Source organism: Cimex lectularius, unplaced genomic scaffold (assembly GCF_000648675.2).
Source record: "Cimex lectularius strain Harlan isolate CLEC.00 unplaced genomic scaffold, Clec_2.1 scaffold2, whole genome shotgun sequence".
NCBI classification, from domain to species: Eukaryota; Metazoa; Arthropoda; class Insecta; order Hemiptera; family Cimicidae; genus Cimex; species Cimex lectularius.
In genome coordinates this window covers 865,217-891,620 of record NW_019394219.1, presented here as the reverse complement: position 1 = coordinate 891,620, position 26,404 = coordinate 865,217, and the positions used below count along the sequence as shown (strand labels likewise).

Here is a 26,404-nt window from a genome sequence, read left to right as displayed (position 1 = left end):
GTCCATGCAAAATGAATAATGATGAATGTGATTACATTTTCTGGTTACAATACAATTGGTAATATACGCTTCTGCCAAACAGTCAATCGATTTCCAGTTTACAAGTTAACGAACATTGAACAACAAAAAACGGATGATCCAGTTATGCCTCGCTTTCGGGCTGAGTTTGCCCTGGACAGTCCTGTCTCGCTTTGCAATTATTGACAGTTGCCAGGATTTATTTAATCAGAGGGGGCCGATTCTATTATCAGCCAGTTGATATAGTATAAATTTTCAAAAAAATAATCTACCCTTGTTGGACAATAAGGACACGTTTGTCTTCATCAATAATTAAAACAATTTACAATAAAAAAATCCTCGAATAATTTATGCAATGTTTTTCATCCAACATGCCATTTTTTAACGGTCTTCTTTAACTACCTGGTAGTAAATTTATGCAATATCGTTTTTCAGACAATAACGATGCATAGCCCCATTTACGATCCAACAGACGGAAAAATAACTTTGAATAATAAAATATACAAAAATATATTCCTCAGGCCGTTTTAGTTTTAGGTTTTTGCTGGATGATTTGTTTAAAATTTAATTGTATTCAATAAGTCGGCTTTTGCCCCAAGTCGCAAGAAGGGGCCAACAGATGGATCGAAGATGGGAGTAGGCGTAGGGATACAAGGGCCGAACTTCACCCTAGCCAAGCCCTTGGACTAACCCCAACGATTTCCCAAGCTGAAGTCCATGCAATACAACTCTGTGCACAGGGGTTAATAAAGAAAAATAAAAAAGGTGCATATTTACATACTCTCAGACAGCCAGGCACCCCTAAAGGCGTTAAATGCGTATGCTTTCAACCGCATACTTGCCGGGAATGCCTAAATGACTCAGGGAAAATAAAACAAGATTACCTTAAAGTGGGTTCTTAGAAGGAAATAAGCAGGCTGGCCAGCTAGTAAAAAGGTCAACCCTCTCACCCATGTGGCCAGAATAACTAGAGCACCGGGGTGTGGTCTTAAGTTGGAACTGGAAATATGGTTGAGAAAGGAAAATACTGGACAAAAGCACAACGTATGACGCAAGCTAATGAATTTATAAATATTTCAAAAAGGAAAGCCCTCTCTCTGACCAGGCAGCATTTGAGAAAAATTATAGACCTCTATCTTTATATAATTCTAACCCCAACCCTTTAAAAAATATTGGCTCTTAATCTGCCATTATTAATGCATGGACAAATTTAATGCACCATTCAATTTATTTAGTTTGAAATTAAATCCATTATTATATCTACATTAATTAAAGGTAATTAAGATATATCGTAGTCAAAATAAACAGTAAATAATGCTTTGTTTACTTCCTTTCTTTATTTTTGTACTAATTAATCTCATTTGCATAAAAAGTATAATTATCCCCTACCATTCTGCTCTAAAGATCGCTTTCAGTTAATTTATTTTCCTTTCATGCATATTTTTTGAGTTCATTTGATATTATTCTTATTTTAAATCTTTTCCAATGGCTCCAGTCAGGCATTTGAGTAAGTATGACAGTGTCAGAGAAGCAGTATTAGAGGAAGGAAACAACCAGCGCGAAGTCGCTAGGAGGCTGAATATAAATCACTCTACAATAGGAACGGTCCTTCGGCGCATCAGGATAACACTAAACGGCCAGAACAGGGTCGACCAAGGTCTACAGACTAAAGACGATAGATTCATCTAGTCATCAGGCTCTACGAAACCTCAGCAATACGGGAAATGAGAAACGAAATCTGATATGGACTCAATGAATCAGGGGCTCTTCAGCGGTTTCGTAGACCTCTTCTTACCACACCTCAGAACATGGTCAGGATTCAATTCGCACGGGAGCATGTGAATTGGACATTGGAAGATTGGGGAAGAGGTGTTTTATTCAGATGAGGTGAAAGTTGGCCTCAAATCTTCAGATGGGCGTATTTTCATATGCTCAGGCTCAGGAGAAAGGTACGCCTCATGCAGTAAGGTTTCCCAGGTGGTCATTGATGTCCTAGGGTGGCATTTCGTTGTATGCCTGCACCGAATTGGTTGCTGTACGAGGAAGATTGCTACCTCACAGAGGTACTTGCAAGAAATAATTGAAGAACATGTACTGCCTCCACGTCGGTGAAAAATTCTTGATAACACAAGATAAAGCTAGGCCCCATAGAGGACGTACTGTGGAGACTACCTGCATGAGGTTGAAATTGAGTGCTTGGTGAGGCCTCCTCGAAGTCCACATTTGAACTCAATCGAACACATTTTGGGATCAACCTAAGCGATCAAAACCCAGGTTCTAACACCTTAATGCCCTATTTTGAGCAAAACCTTGAAATAAATTGTTAGTTAAATTTTATGAGCACAGCCATGAAATACATTGTTAGTTAAATTTCACTGTTTTAAATAAAGTTATTCTGGTGTTTTGCTAAATTTTCTGACTAACCATCATAATTAAATAATTGTTATAAAATCTCATGGATTCTAGATCTTGTATAATTTGGTTTACATTAAAATAAGCATGTTGTAATTAATATAACCACAAAATTATATATACATAGTTCGAAATAAACTATAAAAAATATGACTGTCCTGTTCAGACGCTACTCGACGCAAATGGTGTAATTTTATGAGCAAAACCATGTAATAAATTGTTAGGCAAATTTTATGAACAAAACTATGAAATAAATCGTTGGTTAAATTTTATGAGCAAATCCAAGAAATAAATTATTAGTTAAATTTTATGAGCAAAACCATGTAATAAATTGTTAGGTAAATTTTATGAACAAAACCATGTAATAAATTGTTAGGTAAATTTTATGAACAAAACCATGTAATAAATTGTTAGTTAAAGTTTATGAACAAAATCATGAATTAAATTGTTGGTTAAATGTTATGAGCAAATCCATGAAATAAATTGTTAGTTACATTTTATGAGCAAAATCGTGTAATAAATGTTAGTTAAATTTTATGAACAAATCCATGTAATAAATTGTTAGTTAAATTCTTTCAATCAATAAATGGTATTCCGGTGTTTTGATTAATTTCTGCCAAACCAAAAACATTATTTTTTTTAAATAAAAACTAATGAATTTTGGATCTCGCTTAATCTGGTATATATTAAAATAAGTTTGTTGTAATTAATATAACGACAATAATATATGTAGTTTGAATAAAAATTTAATTGTCCAGTCTTTTGTCTTCGACTGTACTCGATGCGACCCGACGAAAATCTGGACAGTGGGGATCGCATAGGGTAGCGTTGCGTGGCATCGGGCAGATGTGTACGGGAGTATACAATCTTATGGAAAATGGGACTTTGGATTTGCGTCGAGTAGCATCGGGTAGCGTCGCGTAGCTATGCATGAATATTCCCCGCTTTAAGGGGCTAAAAAAATGTGTTCACATTTTTATTTTTTATTTATTTATTTTTCTTTTTTTGAATTTTACGGTTCCTGTTCTTTACTCAATCATTGTTTTTTTAGAATTAGGTAATAAACATTTTCTTTTTAATTGTCTTATTTTTAGAGTTAGTTTATAGAGAGGTCATACCACTTTCTACACTTTTTTATTCTTCTCTATTAAAATTCCATGGGCTATGGCGGGATTCTGCATGAGCTGCATATCCCGACACAATCGGTACGGTCACAGAAATAGATTTTTTTATGAGGGTATTTCAATTCCGAGGTTATATGAACCCTTGGGGTGCCGGTGTTGAAAAACAAAATAGTTTGGTCTTATGTGAATATTCCATTTTTTCCAGGGAGTTGTGACGGAAGTGCGACGTGGGCGAGGAGCATGCGGTGATGGAATTGCTAGATAGGCGGCCGGACATCGTCGAGCGTTGGCTGTCGGAACGCGCACCGCCGCACCTGGCTGCCAGCCTCAAGCGACCCAGCATAACATCAGAACTATTCAATCTCTGGCTTACCTCGTCGCCCATTAAGCGATCCAGATCGCCCAACAGGTAATAAAATAATATAATAAAAGCTTCGCTCGTATAATAAAATATGACGTAAGAATGCTATTGAAATAGGCAGATCGAATATAAAATCGATATTATTCCCAATAAATCAAAATATTTTTCAATTCTGGTTTCGTCAGTTCACCATTGCCTGTGATTATGTTAACTGTTTACAAACTGGACATTGACTAGAGGGGTTGGTTGACCACGGATTTGGATCAAACATTTTTGGTTGGCCCCGGTTTCGCCAAAAAAATTTTGAAAGTTCAAATTTTCCATTTTTTTTTTTTTTTTTAATTCTCCTCACTATTTCCCCAAAGCAACTACGTACACTGACAGCAAAAAATCCCACCCACTTGTAATATAACTTGATTTGTATTTGATTTGTATACATTTTTATATATTTATCAAAGTTTCAGTTTTTTAACGTTTAATAGTTGAGTCCTTGTCTAAAAAAGTAATTTAAAAAATGCAAATTGCTAAGGAAAATAAAAAAAGACGGACCAATAAAATTTGTTTTTATTAGATTCTTAATTAACATTTTAAATGGCGTATTTCCTCCTCTTGCCTTAATTACATCTCGAAGAAGCTTCGGCATACTTCCTACGAGTCTGGAAATGTCTCTTTGCTGGAGGTTAGCCCATTCTTCACGAAGAGTCCTTTCGAGATCGTGTAGCAGGAAGTGATGGACGTGCTCTTATTCGTTTTTTGAGGTTATCCCACAAATGTTCGATAAAGTTCACGTCTGGAGAACAGGTTGGCCAGGCTAAGGCCTAAAAATGTTATGCTGTTGAAGGTTTGTCCTATGCAACGACATGTGGAAGGGGATCGCTGATTTCATCGAGGATCGGCATGATATTACAAAATTTCGTCCACATAGCGAGTGGCCGTCAAGGACCATGCACGAACAACTCTCTGCGACTCTCCATTGAAATTCCTGCCCACACCATCAGCTAGGTTGAAACGGTTGGCCCTGTACTTTTCATTTCGCTTCTCCACACTCTTTAACGCCCTTCCTGGATATCGTGGAGCAATGTACACCAATGTCTGTGTTCTCGAGCAAATGGGAGAGTAGAAATTATCAGTCCAAAAATTAATTTACACCGATTTCCGCGAAAGTCAGTATCTAATGGTTTTATGGCACTAGAATCACGACGAGATCGTATCCAAGTTTGGACTATTTTCTGACATATTTTGCTTAAATAGTGTTTGTTCATTGTTATTATTAGATAATGGTATTGTTCAAAATTTCAACTTAAAAACTTTTTTGGCGAACCAAAATCACATGCAGATACGAGCCCGATAAATTGAAGTGTAGAATCAGCAAAGAAAGTTTGTTTTTTTTATGGGCACGCCCCCGATTTTGTACAACGACGGATTGCAGTATTTCAACGCAAATGCCTGCGTCGTATCCTGGGATGTCTTCCCAGCACTCCCATACATGCTCTTTATGCCGAAACATGTGAGCCATCACCGAACTTAAGGCGGGAAAAATATGCAAAAAACTGTTAAAATGTACGCTATTAACGAAAGTAAGCCATTTAGCACAAAAAGTTATGACAGTCAGATGTTGGCGAAAGAAATAAGCTCGAATATGGTCGAATCGTTTCTCTCCCTAATCTCAATAATACATTCTGTTTACAAAAATCCGATACTACCAATTTTCTCTCTGGAATATCAAGCAATAATAAGCGAAATAAATTGTCAAGAACTTAATTATACAGGACGCCAAGCCAACTTCGTAGAAATGCATTTCTGGGCAGACAGCTGCAAAAAGTTCTCAGATCACCTCCTTATCATCACAGACGGATCAAAACTTAATAGTTCCGCGGGTTGTGCATTTTTTGACAGCCTGAATAGGTATCACGAGGAACACCTACTTCCGAACCTGGTTAGCTTTTACACAGCAGAAGGTATAGCCATACTGAAAGCGCTGGAATACTCCGCGAAGATACCAAATAAAAATATTGGGATTATGACGGACAGTCTCAGCACGATATGCCAGCTATGCACTTTCAATTTTGATAAGAAGTATGAATATATTTTAATCGAAATTGTCAGGTTAACCTACAAATTAAGGAATCAAGGCAAAAACATTGTAATATGCTGGATAAAAGGGCATGAAGGTATAAAACATAATGAAAGAGCCGACCAGTTAGCCAAGGAGGCAACCATTAAAAGTTCTCCCACGACTGTGCAGCTAACCGTCGGAGACGTTACAAACAATATCAAAAGAGACGTGTGCAGAAAGTGGCAAGTTTGGTACGATACGAGCACAGCAGGGAAGTTCTACCGTTCATTATTCCCAACATTACAAAAGTAGCCGTGGTTTCAAGAAATAGAGAGAGGAAAAGCTTTCTTCTCAACAATTACACGACTCCGAACTGGCCATGACATTTGCGCTTCGTATTTATTCAGGATGAACTGTAGAACATCCACAAACTGCGCAACGTGCGATGTAGAAGAGAGCCTTGACCATATACTACTAGAATGCACCGAATATGAAGCCCAGCGAGAACAATTTCTGAAAGAATTGGACACTTTGGGGCAAGTTAAAAGGCCACTGAACTTAAGCTCGCTGCTGGCAAGGGTGACACTATCAGTCTATGACGCCTTGTTCAAATACTTCAAGAATTGTGACATTAGTATTTAAGTTGTTTATCCGATTATTTATATATTTATGAGCCTATTTATTCGTTTATTCATCTAATTATTCCTTTACTAGACAGTTACTTAGATTGTTAGTCACTGTACCTGAATCTGGCTGAATATCCCTGATAAAGCCACAAAAATTTAAAAAAAAGTTTGGTCCAAATCCAATTCCACTAATCTGGTCGTCCCCCTGTGAGTTTTAATGACATGGCGAAATTCCCCTTACAGACCAGCATGATCGGAAGCGGCGAATTTACAACTGAATTCAATATAACTGATAGGGCGATTCTTTATGTGAAATTATTTATCTATCAAGTTTGAAAAAGTAACAATTGTTACAGTATTATTGTGAGACCTATTTTCTTTTGTTTGAAGATTCTTTTGACTCGTCGCCGAAAACCCGCGCATCAAACCCCATGGTTGTGGGTTGTGGGATTTATTACATCCGAATGAGGACCCGGTTAGAAACGAAGATCGGTCAGTGGAAAAGTGCCCTACTTCATTATTTGTTCTTTTATTTCCCAAAATTGTATGGATCTCCTGCAGAATTTGGACTGGTGATTTTTGAGAAAATAAATATGGTTGTAGTGGCACATGAACCGCCATCGACAGCGCAAGCTACAGCAGGTGGCATAATTCTACACGAGGACGACAGATTTCACTACTATTTTACGTAACAACTAATTAGAGGTAGTTAGTGTCTTGTTAATGATGTTAACATTGTGTACCGCAAGACAATCCGCGGACATAATGACATAATCATGAATGTGTAGCGTGCGCGAATAAAGTGTTTTTATTCGATTCAATAAGCTATAACTATGTATCAATAATTCCATCCCGATTACATATATTAACGTTTCGTAAGCTACGTAGCCTTTGTGATAAAGAAAAAGAGAAAAAAGTGTATTATTCTTACCAACCACAACAAAGAGCTTCTGAAAAGACACCCAACCAGTCTGAGGATTCAGCACCTCTCAGCTGCATTTCAACACCTGGAGAATCGGACCGAGCTTTTGAAAAACCAGCAACAGGCCGGAGCATTTACCTCCAATGTTTCGTAACTGGATAAATTTAGGGTAGTACGACCGCCTAAGGGTTTGGTAGCTGTCCTCTTCCGATTCACCTCAACTAGAAGGCATGGCTGATCTAAATACGCCGGCACGAACACCGAAGCAGTGACCGACCGAAAGTCCGACAGATAGGAGCACATCACAGGACTGGCCATCTACATAGAGCTAACGTTCGCAACTCCCTCGTAGCTAATCTCGACTACGACTTCTTAAAGCAAAAAGTGACGTATTTCAACCTTACGAGGCCTAAAATGAAACTCTCAACGATATCTACACAGATTCTCAAGCAACCAGAATCAGGAGAGTCCTGAAGAGCATCAAGTAAAATCAAAACCGCAACTCTTAGGAAACGTGAGTTGAGTGTTGAAAACAAGAGCCACAGCCATCATTAGCACTGATCTTCTGCGAACACATTGGCATAGGGTAATATCCAAAATAACAGAAGTCTTGCTGGCGAGAGAACAAAACGTGCTTGAATGACTAGCGGCAGTACAAGACCAACTGCCAGACTTGGGCGATATTTACGAGATCATAGTTAATACAGATAAATGCATCGAACTCATGGCTAAAATACAATGTCTACAGAAACAGTCAAATACCAACGTCAACGAGGCCGCAGTTCAAGTCCTTCGGAACAAAAAGTTGAGGCACAGGCCCATCCATCGCCGTAAGTAGTTTTATAATGGCACTTGGGCAGACAGGTTTTATCTCAACTCGTCCTTACAGACTCTGATGGGACCCAGACATCTCTACCCGCTCCTTATATCTCTCGATTTGGGGTTTGATGGTACTTTGAGCAGACCCCCTTACAACTGACCCAGACACCGCCTTATCTCATGATTGGACCCAGGGCCTCGGATGTCTTCCACCTCCCACCAAACACTGATAACTAGCACTTGGTATGGCACTTTGACAGACCACTTCCGTTTTACCAGCGGTCGACGAAATTTTGAACACTTATACTACGTGTGCCGTTACTCGGGGCAAATTAATGATTTTTAAACATTGTTTTTTAAAATGAACTCCTTCAGTCAACATATGAATTTATTTTTAGGTTCAATCGATCGGTACTAGGTACATAAAAACCCTTCTTGATAATCATACTTTATTAGTATCAAATTTATACATAAAAGATAAATAAATTTCACGTTATATCGGCTATCCTTTGTACAGTAAACTCATTATTTTTTTCACATTTTCGTTGTAATCTCTTATGACATTTTCATCGAAGATCTTGCAAAATCTCTGTGGGAGGAATACGCATGACGGCATTTCATACTCTTAATGGATAGTTAGCGCTATATATTCCAAACAGGCTGTGATGGGTTGTGCAAATTTTGTGTTTATTTCTCGGAACTGACATTCAGATATCCGATTCGTATAGACGATTTTCGATTGAATCCGAAGCTAAAGGTGAACAATCTATCTTGGGAAAGAAGAAGAAAAAAAATATTGAAAATGTAAATGTAATCGTTGTGTTACCGTGACGACCTCCTTCTACCAAGCCGACGATGAAATGAAAATTATTCATTTGTTTTAAACAAATGTGTAATATCGTTTGTGAAACCTCCTTATTGGATCAATGCAGAGAAAAGGCAAGAAGAAAATTTGACATAATTTTTATGTTGGTTTACGGGTTTTTCACCACCTTATTAATGACCATACCATAGATGCATACTTTCATATATGAAAATTATTACAAATCAAAAATGATAGAATACATTATTATACATATTATAAAAAATATTAATTTAACATCACTATTAAACCACACCACCACAAAATAACGCACCAACCTTAAATTTTAACGTAATTAGGTTTATTCATATTTTACATACCAATCTTACATACATTATTTTGGAAATGTCAAGAATTGTTAAATTTCGACAAAGTAGACCCGTTATTCTAGAAATGTCAAAGTCTGCAGATTCTGCACGCAGTTTCCACGCCCACTGACTCCAATGTTCACCAAACGCTTGCTTTATATGTTTAAATTCGTCGTTCCAACAAACTATTGTGTGGTGAATCAAACTCGAGCCATTTTAGTAAAGCTTTACTCTTATTTTGCTTGTTAACCTTTTCTACCAAACAAGCACACCACTGACGTCCTCCATTTTTGAGAGGAAGTGAAAAATTCACTTCTTGAAGACTGGATCGGAGCATTCGTGATGCCCCTTCAAATTTAAGGCATGCCAAACGAACCGAGCGATTTTAAATGACCGGTTTTAATGAATATCTGTGAATAATCCACATTTGACATAATATATCCTTTTATAGCCCCCTAAGCTGGGCGCACACTAGGTCGGTGTGGCGGCGCGGAATTGTGAAGGCCCGCACACTATGTAGGAACCGCTCTCGGCTGTTGGTCGAATTTTCCCCCTCCAACTGACTAGCGCTGCGGTTTAGTGTTGATTTTGCATTTCCAGGAGTCCTCACGTCACAATCGTTGGCTTCGTCTTTATAAATATAGCGGAGGGCAGCCGAATATACCCGAACTCAACGATTTCCGACCGCCCCGGTGCACTCTAGGCCGGTAGCGCGGCGCGGAGCCGGGTTTGAGATGTCTGGTAACTTCCTCAGGCTCAGAGCCGCGCCGCGCCGCCCTACCGGCCTAGTGTGCGGTGTTACATTCATTTCAATGTATTCTTCTTGGAGGTCGGTTCCTCGCCGCACCACCGACCTTGTATGCGCCCAGCTTTAAACCTCCTAGTGCAAGACAACTAACCTATCCAAATCACCTTCCCATAACGGAATAAGCTCCAAGAAACCAACGAATGTTTTTCATCCCAAGAAATTGATTTAAAACTAACCAGGTCATGGGCCAAATTGAGGTTCGCTTCGTAGGCAATCCAATCATCTAATTCACATTTCTTCAATCATAATTACTCGGTGGTCGCTTCTTTTCTCACTTTCTTTTAATATTAATATACACATATAAATCGATTGAGTCAATTTTTGAAAATACGTATTTTTAAAATTTGTTGTGCAATTGTTACTGTGAACTGAAGTACAGTATTAAGTTATATTTCACAGGCCGAGGGTGTCTGGAGAATGGCGTCGTCGGCTGAACCTGCTGGACGAGGGGGAGTTGTTTATGGAATTGATCCGAGACGTATCCAACGAGCTCGATATCGATGTCCTCTGCCACAAAATCCTGGTGAACGTGGGTCTACTCACGAGGGCCGACCGGGGCTCCCTGTTCCTCGCCCGAGGAGCCCAAGATTCCAAGTACCTCGTGGCTAAGCTCTTCGATGTCACAGTAGATACCGGTAAGTCGGACATTCATACTTACAATTCAGTCATAAAATTCAAATTTATAAATTATGTTTATTTGTATGTTTTATTAAATAACCTCATTGTACGAATATGTTTAAGTGATGTAAAAAATTAACACGAATATTTACTTAGTTTAAAAATATGCAACTACAAATGAAAAAGTTAAAATGTTATATTAGAAAGCCCACATATTTTAAATAATAAAGAAAATAAATGTCAAAATAAATTAAATCACCATATATTGATTTGTAATAAGCGTCATTAAGAGTATAAAAGTTTTCTGATGAATATGAAATTATGGCTGTTGGCTAAATGCGATCCCCAAAGTATATTCCGTATGATTTATGAGCCGAAGGCTACATCACGTACGACGAGAAAGTCAAATATGTTTTGAGTAAGTAGATCAGGAGTCATTGTGGCCAAAGAAAAGTTATAATGCTCCCACACGATATGGAATCTCTTCAATAAAGTTAATATCATTACGTCATGAAAATAAATCGATGATAAAGGAACTGTATGCAGCAAATTCAAGTAAACCCATGTTCCATATTAATAAATTAAATAATCTAGAAAAATTATAGATCGATTGGAACTAGGGTGTGTACTTGATTATTTGGAAAGAGAACCGGTCTGAAATAAATAGTAATTGATTTGAACAGTTTTTATTATTGCTAAGGCAATTTACTATTTAATTGGGAAATGTTTTCGTCGTTTAGCTATCTTTCTTTAGAAAATGATTATTTGGAGATCGTGAGATTCGGTCTGGTGTGACGTAGGTTTTAGAAAAACATTTTTTTTATCGTGCCAACGTTTCGATCTTTATTGAAATCATCTTCAGTGCTCAAAGTGCCCTGGGCACTCTCAATGCGACAGACAAGAATGACACACCTACACGGACATCAAACACTTTGACTCCTGAAGATGATCTCAAAAAAGATCGAAACGTTGGCACGATACAGAAAATGTTTTCCTAAAACCTACGTATCACCAGACCGCATCTCACGATCTCCAAATAATCATTGACTAACGGTCACCAACCACCACACATTTCTTTAGAAAAAAAATCCTTTTTGTAGTCAAACCCGAAATAGCCAAATTTCTTTTTCAAGTAAGCCTCAGCTAATAAAAGATTTCAATAGAGAGAGAATTCAATTTATTGGTCAAACCGCGTTTCTAATTAAAATGTTTTGAAAATGCAAATGGCCTTCTTACGTAATCCAAAAAGTTTTCTAATTAATGAAAATATTTTATGAATCCGCCTGACTACCTGACTGGTCCATCGCAGCGATTTGAAACTCTGGCGCAACAGACGTTTCATCTCATTACAGTGGGCCACTTTAATTAAAATTGGTGGTTCCTTTTCTAGAATGAGGTCTACGTTATGCCAAAACACCCCAAAATAGATTAATCTTCATATTAACAATTAATGTACACATAGTCCGATTCTCGATTGTATTTGAGATACTTCACTTATTTAGATTGCTTAATCCATTCACAACTTTTTCCCATAAAACCACCGTAAAATAATTAGAACTTCCATAAATTGTTCACATCGGTGGAAAGAGCATTAAGACTCCTATAACATTCGTTTTATTTTTTATTACTTTTTTTACAATTTTTTTATATTTTTATTGTTACCTTGCAAACGAAGTGCAAAATCAGTTACAACATAAACTTTTACGAGTTTCCAAAGTTCTTGTTCAAGTAACATTTTCTGCTCTCCTAATACTGGCAGATATTGTACTTAAAGAGAAGTTGCTCCTACTAATGAGCTTTAAATACATTTAATTAATGTCTCAAAGGTCACTTATCACCAGTGTAAAATTAACGTTTAATTTGTTAAACTAGACTCTTTTGTACGAAATTTGACATAATAAAAAAGCTTATAGCTTGGTAAAGGTTTTCTATTTTGGCAGGTAAAAATCCGTATTTAGTAAAATTTGCATTTATATTCGAGACATAGTAATTTCTTTGATGGTTGTTATAAGTTTTAGATACAAAATGGATTGGCAAAAGTTTTTCGTTTTCGGATTGAAAAATAGTCAGGGGTACATCCGAGACATCGATAAATAGACGAAAGGGATTACTTCCATCAAATTCGGGTTTTCAAAATCGGTTCGGTCGCAAAATATTCTTTTACTTCATTAAATGCTGTAGAACGTTATTCGCGCCGCACAAAATCTGTTTTACATCTTAAGTTGGGGGCGTCGGTGGCCGCAACGATTTGGCGTTGACACGGCGCTCATCACTGTAAAGTAATGGTCCCGGGTTCGAATCCAGCGGCCCTACATTCGAACCCGACATACTTACAAATGGGCTTTTTTTCAAAAACCCCGGCACCCTGAGTTCTGCTGTTGCGAACCCTCGTAAAAGAAAAATTTAGAAAAAATACATCTTAAGTTGTGCAAGTTGAGCAATGGGACAAATCCGGCAATATCGTTTAAAATAATTAATGGCTCCTAGGATAGACGGTAGTATTTTAAGATTTTTAGGTTGATTCCATATTTATTAAAGCTTGTACTCGTTCGTGCGGATTCGTTTTTATGAACTTACATGGTTCATAAATTTTAAATTTTGTACACCTAATTGCAACTTTTCGGGATTGACTGTTAATCCGTTTTGTTTCAGACGGTCACGCACGATAAATTGTGAAAATGTTCTTCGTATGACTTTGAAAAACACTATTAAATCATCGATATAAAACCATGAATTTTAGATCATGAAAAATTTTAGTCGTTATAATTGATTTTGGTTTCTTATTTTCTGACCAAATAATATTGGTTTAAATAGGTAGATTTTCTTCCGTCAGTAAATTCTGTTAGGGGCCGTAGACTTGTTGGAAGATTTAGTTACGTCGAGTGAAGAGAAAAACTTATGTACCCGTAATCGGTCCAGAATCGATTTTATGTTTGGTATAGGATATTCGATTTTTTTTTTATTTTTTGGTCAGTTCCCTACAACCAACAAGCCCGTGATTAGTAGACTGGCCCTTTTTTACAAGAAAACAGGGACTTATGTAGTCGGACTGTCCTTCAATGATAATGCCATGTTTTATAAGATCATTTAATATTTCTTTTGCCAGTTCCTTTTACATTTGGTTTGAACAATAGGGTTGCATTTGAGGGGTGTTGTCCTCAAGCTCTAATTCTTTTTCGTAATTAACTGCTTTTCCTATTCGATGGTTGAGCACCTCGGGATAATGTCTTTTGAAATGTTCTAATAAATTGTCGTTGTTTTTTCCTATTCCGATACAATTAATAAATCTGTCACTTTTATGTAGAGGAAAAATTTTATTTGGAGCCAAGGGGAAAAAATATCCGTCGGGCTAGGAAATACGGTCAATTGCGTTTGTTTCTGGAAGCCATAGCAAAGATTATCGATACGGGAAAATTGTTTGTTAGTAAAAAGCCAAAATTACAACATTACGTCCCGACAGTTATTTTTAGTTTAATTTTTTAGATGGTTCTACAATTGACCCGTTTACAGAACTAAATTATGACTAGTTGGTTGTAATTTTTTTTGTTTAATAAGTCCCAATTTAAATAAGTTTAAAAATAATCGTTTCGAAATGGAAGATAGCGACTCTCCCAAATCAATTAACGTTTTGGGAAATACATTTTTTTTAAGCAACTGTAATAATTCTGTTTTCTGGATTTTCATATGTAAATAAAGCCACGTCTTTATATTGATATTTCTTCTTTCCTAAATATCTTTTTTTTTTAATTGGTCTAATTTTTATAAAAATTCTTTAAAATTTTGGAGCAAAAAATATTTAATTTAATTTAAAAATTTCCATATTATTGCATTTCGTGTGACATCAGGCACGTTAGGTTTTTGTTTCATGTTGGGGTTTTAAAATTTTAATGGCCAACATTTAATGTTGCTAAAATAATGTTGCGGCGGTTTGTCGGTTTGTAATTTCTATTATTCTAATTTACAGCGTGTATCACAAATCGCTATCACAATCGCAACGCCTCTTTTGTTCTTAATGTATTATTTTGAACAAAACCATGTAATAAATTGTTAGTTAAATTGTTTTAAATAAAGTTATTCCGGTGTTTCGATAAATTTTCTTCTTAACCATCATAATTAAATAATTTTTATAAAAACTCATGATTTCTAGATCTCGTTTAATTTGATTCACATTAAAATAAGCATGTTGTAATTAATATAACGACAAATTCGAAATAAACTATGAAAAATATTAGTGTCCAGTTCTGACGCTACTCGACGCAAATGGTGTAATTTTATGAGCAAAACCATGAAATAAATTGTTAGTTAAATTTTATGAGCAAAACCGTGTAATAAATTGTTAATTACATTCATTATATGAAACAATGGTATTCCGGTGTTTTGATCAATTTTCTACCAAACTATTAAAATTAATTTTTTTAAATAAAAACTAATGAATTTTTGATCTCGGTTAATTTGTAATATATTAAAATAAGTTTGTTGTAATTAATAAACGACAATAATATATGTAGTTTGAATAAAAATTTAAGTGTCCGGTCTTTTGTCTTCGACTGTACTCGATGCGACCCGACGAAAATCTGGGCAGTGGGGATCGCAGAGCGTAGAGTGTAGAGTAGGGTAGCGTAGCATAGCATCGGGCAGATGTGCACGGGAGAAATACGATCTTATGGAAAAACGGACTTTGGATTTACGTCGGTAGCGTCGCATGGCTTTGCATCGGGTAAGTGTGTTCCAAGTTTATGCCTCTTACGGCCTTCTTGAAAATCCAGGTTTCCTGAACTAGGGCTTTATCTCCATCCTCAGTTTCGAATCTACTGCACAGCAGGTCTGAAACAGCCCTCGCATCCTGGAGATTCGCTTGATAAGAATAAATTACAAATATTCCTATCCATTTTTGAGCAGTTTCTAACTAGCAGTGTGACAGTCAGTTTCAGCTAGAGAATTGGTTTTTCTTTTTGAAACTTATAGAGAAAGACTGCCCACTAAAACTGCCTTCACATATGTGCCTAACTATGTAGGCTTGTTAAAATAATGGTTAATCAAAATCAAACTAAAAGAAAAGAAAATATATAATAAAAATAAAAATTATAACGAAATTAGAAATGATTTTTAAAAAAAATAAAAAATGTACACTTTTGAGTAAAGAGAAAAAAGGTATTTATTTTCTAAAACAAAATCTTTTAAATTTCATGAAAAATTATAATTTCGGAATTACTGGCCTTGACACACACAAAAGATTAAAATGTATCTTCCAAACAAAAAGGGCACCTTGCGTAGGCTTGAATTTTCCGGGGTCCCAGTTTTGCCGTTCCAAGATGGCCGCAAAATCCCTTCTTGTTGGACAGTTGTACTTCTTATTAGCTGGACCTCTGATTGGCATATATTTCACGAACGCCTCATCACCTCGGCTGAGGAGTTTGTTTATCTTGTATCCCCTCTTTCCTCCATACCTTCGGCCCCACATCGCACCTCAAAAGATTGTTTCTTCAGAAGAAGATTCTCAAGGGCGAGACAACTCCCAATAAATGGACAACAACGCCATAGGAAAAATCCAATTTCAAATTGGCGAAATCGTCGCAGCAGGGACTCGGCTCGCCAACCGCCAGGCTGCTCCACGTCAGATAGATTTCACGAGGGGATGAGTGGGCAATGAAAAAAGAGACCGGCCCGGGGGTTGGCGAGCTAAGCGAGCAGGAAATAACGCCCCCACCCCTAATTTTAAATTAATTCTGAGCTAAAATATGTTTTACGCCGTTCGATAAATCGAACTTGTACCCTGTGGGACGGTGTGACAAACCACGGCGTTTGAAGTATACATTTTCTCACAACAACGCTGTAAATACGAACTTGCATCGATATAACAGTAATGCCACATTAAAATGTAATAGATAACGCACTTTGGATATTCCGTGTCTTCCGAAAAATGGCAGCAGATTTTATTTGTTATTGTTCCAGACATTGTACAAAAGGCGGATAGCAAGTTCGTAAATAGCTCAACTTACAATAATCTATTATGTAGATGGTCCTGTTAACCAAAGTAATTACTTTAATTAATATGTAAAGTTTGTTGAGTTGAAAAATTAGTGTCACGAGTGGGACTCAAACCCACGACCTCCAGATCAGTTGGTAACTTCTACCAGTTGAACTTTCGTGACTTCTATCCTCGTTCGAGTCCCGCTCGTGACACCCATTTTTCCTTCTCAACTTTACATAATAATTAAAGTTATTACTTTGGTTAATAGGACCAACTAAAACGCATAATAGGTTAATATAATTACTGAAGGACCCGAACTTTACTTCCTACCTAATTCATATACAGGGTGTATCAACTTCTATAGACCACCTTTTTAATTCGGAAACAATTAACTTTAGCAAAAAATTGTTTTACACAAAACCCAAGTTAATTTTGGCTAGTGATCGTTTGGTGGTAACAGATTTAACATAACTTTCTCATCTACTTAGGAAATGACACTAACTTTGTTATTTTAAATAAAAATCCCATATTTTTATTGTACAATTCGATTTTAGAGCTTATTTTATGCCACTTTTACTGAAAGGAAAATTTTGATAAGATCGACACTTTCTGTGTTATGCCCGACGGAATACGTGAGAGGGGGTATGCTTTATTTAACAAGATGGCCCTCCTCATTTATTTCGAAAACGATTAAATTTATCAAACTCAATTTATCAAAAATTTTTTTCAGAGCTTGAAGATGCGATCAAGAAAGCCAAAGCTGAAGAGATCAGAATACCTTTCGGGGTTGGTGTGGCAGGGGTGGTGGCCAAGAAGAAGGAAGTTATCAACATCAAGGACGCCTACACGGTCAGTACACGTTCATTTTGGTTGTCAAAATTCCAACTTTCACACCTTCTGCAGTTTGTCCCAAATATGTGCCTTCTTTCCTTAAAAATTCGATCTTAGAAAAACTTTAATTGTTTATACGACCAATTTTCGTTTCTTTTTTTACAATGTAGAAAGGACTTATTTCTATTTTCTCTATTACGGTTCTTTTTTATTGTCAACGGTATCAGCGTCAAAGATGTTCATTCATTTCTTGCATTTCCTCCTTTTTCGTTATATAAAGCCAATTGGTAAGTAAATTGAATCACCATTATCAATGATCTTTTATTGAAAGATTTTAAATTGTTGCAGGACCCCAGGTTCAACAGCGAGATAGACATGCGAACCGGCTACAAGACGACCACCATCCTATGCGGGCCCATCTGCAACTACGAGGGCGACGTAATCGGGGTGGCGCAGATTATTAACAAAACGGACGGATCGCAGGAGTTTTCTGATAGGGACGTCGAGGTAATTTCAGCGGTTTTGTTTATTCAAACCGAATGAGTAACACGTTATCTCGGCTTTTAGGTATTCCAGAGGTATCTTACGTTCTGCGGCATTGGAATCCAGAACGCACAGCTTTTCGAAATGTCCGTACAAGAGTTTAAGAGGAACCAAGTATGTACTTAAAATTTGATTGACTTAATACCATTATACATTATACATTTTACAAGGGGGGTTTCCAGCCACAAAATAATGGTATATCTTTGAGAACGTGACGCACTCTCTGAAGCACAAGCTGGTACGTGTTTCCTGGCGCGCTTGGTCGCCTTCAGCAGCCTCTGCATGCATTGGATGACAAGACCAAGGAAGCGTATAGCGTGCGAGAACGCTGAGACTACGCCTACCTAGTTCCTTGAGATGCGTTAAGGGAGTTGCTGGCTTGAGAGCTGGCCGCGAACGGCAGGTGCTGTAACAGAGGCACACGCGGTATCAGATCCTGTCTAAATATATATACTGATGGGGGAGGGTGCATATCCATCTGCATTGAGGTGCAGCGTATTTTCGTTCCAAGTTCACCCAGCTGCATGGGTAAGGACTCGCGGTGCCTGAGTGGTGAGACCCCTGGCGGGTGCCTATAGAAGAGCCTGTGGTTCATTCGTGGCCGTGGACCGTAGTACATGCGCATGACCTCCGAATTACCTCCCGACCTCTTGGGAATCGGATGGATCGGATTGCCGAGATTGTATAGCTAGCGAGGAGCTGTGACTACGCTGCCGGCGTCCCTCGAATGCGTGAGGAATGGTGGACGGGGACGGGTGCTTGTCGGTGGCGGCCGTTTGAGCTGCCTTTACCGTAGGCATGGTCTCCTCTAGGGGGTGGTTAGAAATTCTTCTAAATCAAAACCGCGGCTGAAGGTATCCGGAGGTTTCGACGCTAGCGGAGCCCCTACACCCAGGGAGATAGAGTTATCTTCTCTCTCTGGGGAGTGCGTGGGAGACTAGGACGATGCATTTCGACCACTTTTTGGGTATCCCTTTACGTGCGTCACTGGTTAAGTGCACAACGTTAACCCATCCCCTCGGAAGGGGCAAGCGGGAGAGGTCAGCATGTCTCGATTAAACTGTGGATTTGCGGCTTCTACACCGAACCTCACGGAAGAAGCAGATTTTCCATGCGCGGAAGTGAGTCCTTACTAACTTGAGAATCTAAAACCTGTGATAAGGCCTGACGGCTAAGTGCGCACGCTAAAGAACCTCAATATTAAAAGACAATGCGACCCCAGTGGGAAACGAATGTCGTAATACCATTGCCGGACAATCCGAATGACCTCTTCAAAAGAAGTTTTCCATTTGGTTGAATTTTTACACTACCTTAACCATGAAATCTGATCCCTGATCGTGAAAATCCTGCACTAAATTTGAATTAATAAATAAAAATCATTTACAGATTACCTAGATTACCTTTTCATAAAGTGGCTCTACAAAATTTATGACATAACGGTATAGGCAACCAAAGTTAATAGTGGGACCAATTCAATCACTGACATAGTCGCTTTGATTTTCCTCCATTGTATCAGCCAAAATAGTTAAAACTTCTTGTTTTCTTGACACAGGTGTCTTCTTTATTCGTTCCACTATTCGACGAAATTCTGTAAACTCAGCAATGGAATTCTTTTTTATTGCAGCTAACTGTTCAACTTTCTGAAGCGTTTTACATGTTACTACTCTCAAAATTCGATCTTTATTGTGGCGATCAAATTTTGATGCGGCCACAGAACTTCAAAAACAAACGTATTCATCAATTAAAACGACTATTGTACATCAATAAATTATAAGAACTTTTAATTATCGTAACCGTAACTGAAAAGTTTAAAACTGTTGATGGAATTAATGTTATTTGAGCAAACAATTCGCGACAGATTTGAATAGAATCCGGTTTGCTGTGTGCTTAGAAAATAAAAACAATGAACAACAAACAGAGAACAATTAAATTGTTAAATAAAGAAAATCCACTTTGATCACAGACTTTATATTTTTTGATGCCGGTTGGGCTAGGGGTGAGGACAAAACGCCAATATTTAACGAGATCGACTCTCCCTCTGAAGTACTATTACTCGACTTTGACAGGACAACCCCATGCAACCCCCCGCCCCGTTACAAACACCATTACCTTCGATTTTCCGTGATATTCCAATCTGATTCTAAATAACCTATCTATTTCATTCTCTATTTATTTATGCAACTAATCAATGACAGCGATGAACCATTTAAGCGGAATTTTTTTTTAATGTATATTTTTGACCGGGTCATTTAATGTATACGTTTGGCTGGAATCCAGAACTGCTGCATTGCTTTGTCACAACACGAACGAGTTTTTTAATTTTAAAATCAATCAATTAGAGTCCATTGGTTCTGATAAAAAGTCAGTCTCACGAGCGGGATTCGAACCCACGACCGTCGGCTATATACGCCGCTTCTCTATCACTTGAGCTATCGTGACTTCAATCCATACGTTTATCTCAACCAATACCTTACATAAAGATTAATTAATTGAAAAAAATTATTTGGTCAATCGGACCACGAACTCTAATGAATTTAATATGTAAAATGAAGTATACCTTCACGAAAGCACTCCGTGGCCATTTCATTTGTCGCCAAGAGTCGAATAGATTACACGACATTTGAAAAATTGCAAAAAGGAGGGAAAATTCGAAAGGTGGGGTTGAGATGGGAAGTTGGTGTCTGAGTGGATCGAAGTCACGATAGCTTAAGTGGTAGAGCAGCGGCGTATTTCGCCAAATGTCGTGGGTTCGAATCCCGGACACTGACTGTTTTATCTCAACCTTACATAAAAATTAATGAATTTAAAATCAACATTGAATTACATAAAATCGTCAACTTCCCTTTAAATTATTGTAAACAGTATGAGAGGAAAGTAAAGGTTTAACAGAAGTAAATTATGTACTCCCCATATGGAACCAAATCATGGCTCCCTTTTAATTATACCGTATATACCCGTCAAACAAACTTTCTCTACCTGCCGGGCACAAATTAGTCATTCAACAAAACCCATTAAATTAAAGAACAGTATATACTTGTTATTTAGTTTTACTGATTAAGGGGATTGACGCAAACTATTGCCCATTGCACTTCAAGTTATCAACGCCGATTTAATTTTCAGATTCTGCTCAATTTGGCCAGGTCAATATTCGAGGAGCAGAACAACTTGGAAAGGCTAGTGACTAAGATAATGACCGAGGCTCGTGATCTCCTCAAGTGCGAAAGGTGCGCCGTTTTCCTCTTGGATACCCACTGCGGCGAAGCCGTGAGTCTTCGAACGAAAGCCTTTAACCCGTCGCCTCTCTAATCCTCTAATTTTCACAGATCCACTTGGAAAGCTTGTGCGACACGGGAGTGGTCATACCGGAGCGTAAGCCTTTGTGCAGGCGAGAAGTGAGTCCTTTGCTTTTGAACTGTTCAATCTCGAATAATCTCTAATCTAGAAATACTTTCCAGAGCAATAATGTCAATGTTGAAGAAATACTCGCACCGAAAAAACGGACGAAAGTATGCTTGAACTCGATACCCAACTATTCGGTAAGGTATTCATCTTATTTTCGGGAATTTTATCCTGTTTCAGATGAAATTCACAGTAGTGTTTGAGCTGAAGTCCGATTCGCAAAAAGCCCAAGTATACACGCCGAATCAAAGCGACCTCGACAAATCTAGGCTGGCACAAATCGCCAGCTACGTCGCTGCCAGTGGACAGGTAAAAGAAAAATTATATTTCAGTTTCAGCCTCATCTTTCTTTTTTCGGTAGCTAACTATGCTCTATCCAGCTAGGACTGTTATTAAAAATTAAAATTCTTTCATTAAAAAAATCATCCGTGAAAAAATTTTATAGTTCCATCCAATAAATCCATAAATTTGATATTCGAAAAATATCAGTTGTTAATTATGTAAGTTAGCAACCACCATATACTATAATTGGTTTCTATTAAATTTTGTTAAGAACATTAATAAATTATGTGTAGATATGTAAAGAAGAGCATATTAAAAAATTAAGTATAGAACTATATGATTTAACTTGTGCATTAACACTCATAAATTTTAAGTTGTGAAAATAATTTATTGCCTTCTAATTAATACTCTTCGATTTTGTCGTCTTATTTTTAGGTGTTGCCGCTCTCATAAATTTAGCTATTATGTTGATACTATGTTTTTAGTCCCCTGGCATCAAAAGGGTATTAAATGTTGATCATAAAGAAGAGTAAATTAATAAATTAGGTGTAGATATATGTGGCTTAACTTGTGCATCAGCACGCATAAATTTTAAGTTGTGAAAATAATTTATAATTCTCTTGTAATTAATACTCTTCGATTTTGTCGTCTTATTTTTTGGTGTTGCCACTCTCATAAATTTTGCTATTATTAAATTCACTAGTTTTCGGGGTCCGCTTGACCAAATAATATCTTTCAAATAATTAATCTGTATTTAAGGTATTGGTTGAGATAAAAAAGTCAGTGTCACAAGCGGGATTCGAACCCACGACCTTCGGCTAAATACGCCGCTTGAGCTATCGTGATCTCCATCCACTCGGACACTAACTTCCCATCTCAACCCACCTTTGAATCCCGCTTGTGACGCTGACTTTTTTTATCTCAACCAAAACCTTAATTAAAGATTAATTAATTGAAAAGAATTTATTTGGTCAATCGGACCACGAAACCTAATAAATGTAAAAGCAAAATGAAGCATACTTCACTAAAGCTCTCCGTGGCCATTTCGTTTGTCGCCGAGAATCAAATAGATTACACGGCATTTGGAAAACCGAAAAAAGGAGGGAAAATTTGAGAGGTGAGGTTGAGATGGAAGTTAGTGTCCGAGTGGATCGGGGTCGCGATAGCTCAAGTGGTTAGAGCAGCGGCGTTTTTAGCCGAAGGTCGTGGGTTCGAATCCCGCTTGTGACACTGACTTTTTTATCTCAACCAATACCTTAAATACAGATTAATTAATTTAACTATTATGTTGATACTATGTTGTTAGTCCCTTGGCACCGAAAGGGTATTAAACATTGTTCATAAAGAAGAGCACATTAAAAAATTAAGTATAGATATATGTGATTTAACTTGTGCATTCACACTCATAAATTTTAAAGTGTGAAAATAATTTATAATTCTCTTCTAATAAATCTCTTTGATTTTGACGGCTTATTTTTAGATGTTACCACTCTCATAAATTTAGCTATTATGTTGATAGCCAAAAGGGTATTAAACATTGTTTATAAAGAACATAGATGATATACCTTAAGTATCATTTTATATGTTGTCAGAGTAGAGAAAATCAGCACTCACGATTAGAAATTTTAGATCCTGACTATTGGAGACGTGTCGACCTGGATGAACCAAACAGTGACCGGTGGCGAATATGACAATGAGGTCAAATGTATCCTCTGCATGCCCATAATCAACGGACAGAAACAAATCATCGGCGTCGCCCAGCTCATAAACAAAGTATGAAAACGCGAGCCAGAGGAAAAACGCCGTACTAATTCATTTCCGAAATATGTTCCAGGAAACTGGCCAACCGTTTACAGACTGTGATATATCGATTTTTGAAGCGTTTGCCATATTCTGCGGCTTGGGGATTCACAACACACAAATGTATGAAAATGCTTGTAAGTATTGTCTTGAAATGTCAGCGGAAATCAAGTAATGTTTGTATTCGGAGCAATTTTCGTTTTTAGACGGTGAAGAGAGATCTCCAAGATATTTCGTGTATTTATTTTATTGCGTCAATATTGGGTTTGGCAAGCAATATTAAATCTTTTTTATTTGCTAAATTTAACATATCGACAGGGCTTGAGCAAAAAATATGTCAACAATACAATACATTTTGAAACGTTCCGCAAGCTTTAAGCCGGGAACGCACTTACCCGATATAACGCCATGCGACGCTACCTGATGCTACCCGACGCAAATCCAAAGTCCATTTTTCCATAAGAGTCCCCGTGCATATCTGCCAGATGCCACTCAACGCTACCCTACTCTACACTCTACGCTATGTGATCCCCACTGTCCAGATTTTCGTCGGGTCGCATCGAGTACAGTCGAAGAGAAAAGAACCGGACACTCATACTTTTATTCAAATTACATGTATTATTGTCGTTTTTTAATTACAACATACTTATTGTAATATAAACCAATTTAACCGAGATCAAAAATTCTTTAGTTTTTTTTAAATTAATTTTAATGGTTTGGTAGAAAATTGATGAAAAAACCGGAATACCATTTTTTGATATAATGAATTAAGCTAATAATTTATTTCATGGTTTTGCTCATAAAATTACACCATTTTTGTAGAGTAGCTTCAGAACAGGACACTAATATTTTTTGTAGTTTATTTCAAACTATATATATGTAATTTTGTCGTTATATTAATTACAACAATCTTATTTTGATATAAACTAAATTAAACGAGATCAAAAATTCATGAGTTTTTGTAAAAATTATTTAATGGCAGAAAATGTACCAAAGCACCGGAATAACTTTATTTAAAACAATTAAATTTAACTAACAATTAACTAACAAATGGTTGGGCTCATAAAATTTAACGAACAATTTATTACATGGTTTTGCTCAAAATAGTGCATCAAGAACAAAAGATGCGTTGCGATATTAATTACAACATTCTTATTTTAATATAAACCAAATTAAACGAGATCAAAAATTCATGAGTTTTTGTAAAAATTATTTAATGGCAGAAAATGTATCAAAGCACCGGAATAACTTTATTTAAAACAATTACATTTAACTAACAATTAACTAACAAATGGTTGGGCTCATAAAATTTAACGAACAATTTATTACATGGTTTTGCTCAAAATAGTGCATTAAGTACAAAAGATGCGTTTGATTTTATTATTATTCTTAAATCTTTTTCAATGGCTCCAGTCAGGCATTTGAGTGTATAACAGTACCAGGGACAAGGAGATAGAGAGTTAGAGGAAAGATTCCTGAGTGCAAATCCTCTGCAATCGGAAGGGGAAACAGGGCTTCACATTAGTAGGCCAGGACAGTGTCGACCTAGGTCTACATACGAGAGAGACGATAGATTCATGTAGTCATCAGGTTCTACAAAACCGCAGCATTACGGAATATGAGATAAGAAATCTGATAAGACAAGTCTGAAATGTTACGTTTTCCTTCAGGATTGTAAGAAGAAGGCTGAGTGAAAATAACACAAGACAGCAACCGGCTCGTGGACCCCATCTTACCACGTCTCAGAAAATGGCCAGACTTCAATTCGCACGAACCATTTGAATTGAACATTGGAAGATTAGTGACGAGTTGTTTTTACAAATGAAGTGAGAGTTTGTCTCAAATCATCAGATGGGCGTAATTTCCGGAGAAATTAGGAGATGCTCAGGAGGAACGTACGTCTCATGCAGTAAGGTTCCTCAGGAGGCATTCCACAGTGTGTCATTGATGTTCTTGGGTGGCATTTCCTTGGACGCTCGAATTGGCTGAGGAAAATCTGTAACCTCACAGAGGTACTTATAAGAAATAATCGAAGAGCATGTACTGCCATTTGCCCCCCCCCCACATCGGTTAGAGTTTCTTGCTAATCTAGGATAATGCCAGATCCCATAGAGCACGTATTGTGGATGACTACCTGAATAAGGCTGGAATTGAGTGCTTGGTGTGGCCAGCTCGAAGTCCAGGTTTGAACCCAATCGACCACATTTGGGACCAACTTAGGCGAGGAGTACGACGGCGAAACCCAGATCCTAACACCCTAGATGAGTTAGAAACGGCCGTTTTTTATGAATGAGAAATAATTTCTGAGGATTTTATCAGATTTCCACAGAATTATTTGGTCAAGCGGACCACGAAACCTAATAATTGCCACAGAATGCAAAGCCATGCGGACGAGATTTGTGCCAAAGGTGGAAATACTACGTTTTTAATTGTTTTTGAACTTTTTAATCAATATTTTTTAGGGTTAGGTAGTAAATATTTTCTTTTTATATGTCTTATTTTTACAACCAAACCTTTTTTTAGAAATGATAAAGGTAGGGTGAGTATGTAAAAAAATGTTTAAAAAGTTTAATCCTATTTTTGGTATGCAAAATATGAATAAACACACATATATTAAAATTTAAGGGTGGTGCGTTTATTTTGT

General features: G+C 37.2%; 1 protein-coding gene and 1 non-coding gene across 3 annotated transcripts in view; both read left to right on the top strand.

The window, feature by feature from the left end:
• Positions 1 to 26,404, top strand: part of LOC106670347 (cGMP-specific 3',5'-cyclic phosphodiesterase) — an 88,492-nt gene that overhangs the window by 53,635 nt on the left and 8,453 nt on the right. For both annotated transcript variants that reach the window (XM_014400601.2, XM_014400593.2), the window contains exons 3-13: positions 3,760 to 3,963; positions 10,716 to 10,951; positions 17,636 to 17,754; positions 18,085 to 18,243; positions 18,304 to 18,393; positions 21,400 to 21,543; positions 21,603 to 21,671; positions 21,735 to 21,785; positions 21,859 to 21,987; positions 23,590 to 23,733; positions 23,795 to 23,897. In XM_014400601.2, coding sequence (XP_014256087.1) covers positions 3,803 to 3,963; positions 10,716 to 10,951; positions 17,636 to 17,754; positions 18,085 to 18,243; positions 18,304 to 18,393; positions 21,400 to 21,543; positions 21,603 to 21,671; positions 21,735 to 21,785; positions 21,859 to 21,987; positions 23,590 to 23,733; positions 23,795 to 23,897 — 1,405 coding nt within the window. In that variant the 5' untranslated portion in view covers positions 3,760 to 3,802. The remainder of the gene's footprint in view (positions 1 to 3,759; positions 3,964 to 10,715; positions 10,952 to 17,635; positions 17,755 to 18,084; positions 18,244 to 18,303; positions 18,394 to 21,399; positions 21,544 to 21,602; positions 21,672 to 21,734; positions 21,786 to 21,858; positions 21,988 to 23,589; positions 23,734 to 23,794; positions 23,898 to 26,404) is intronic.
• On the top strand, positions 23,117 to 23,190 carry Trnak-uuu. Its single transcript has one exon. It is a non-coding gene; the product is annotated as a tRNA-Lys (tRNA).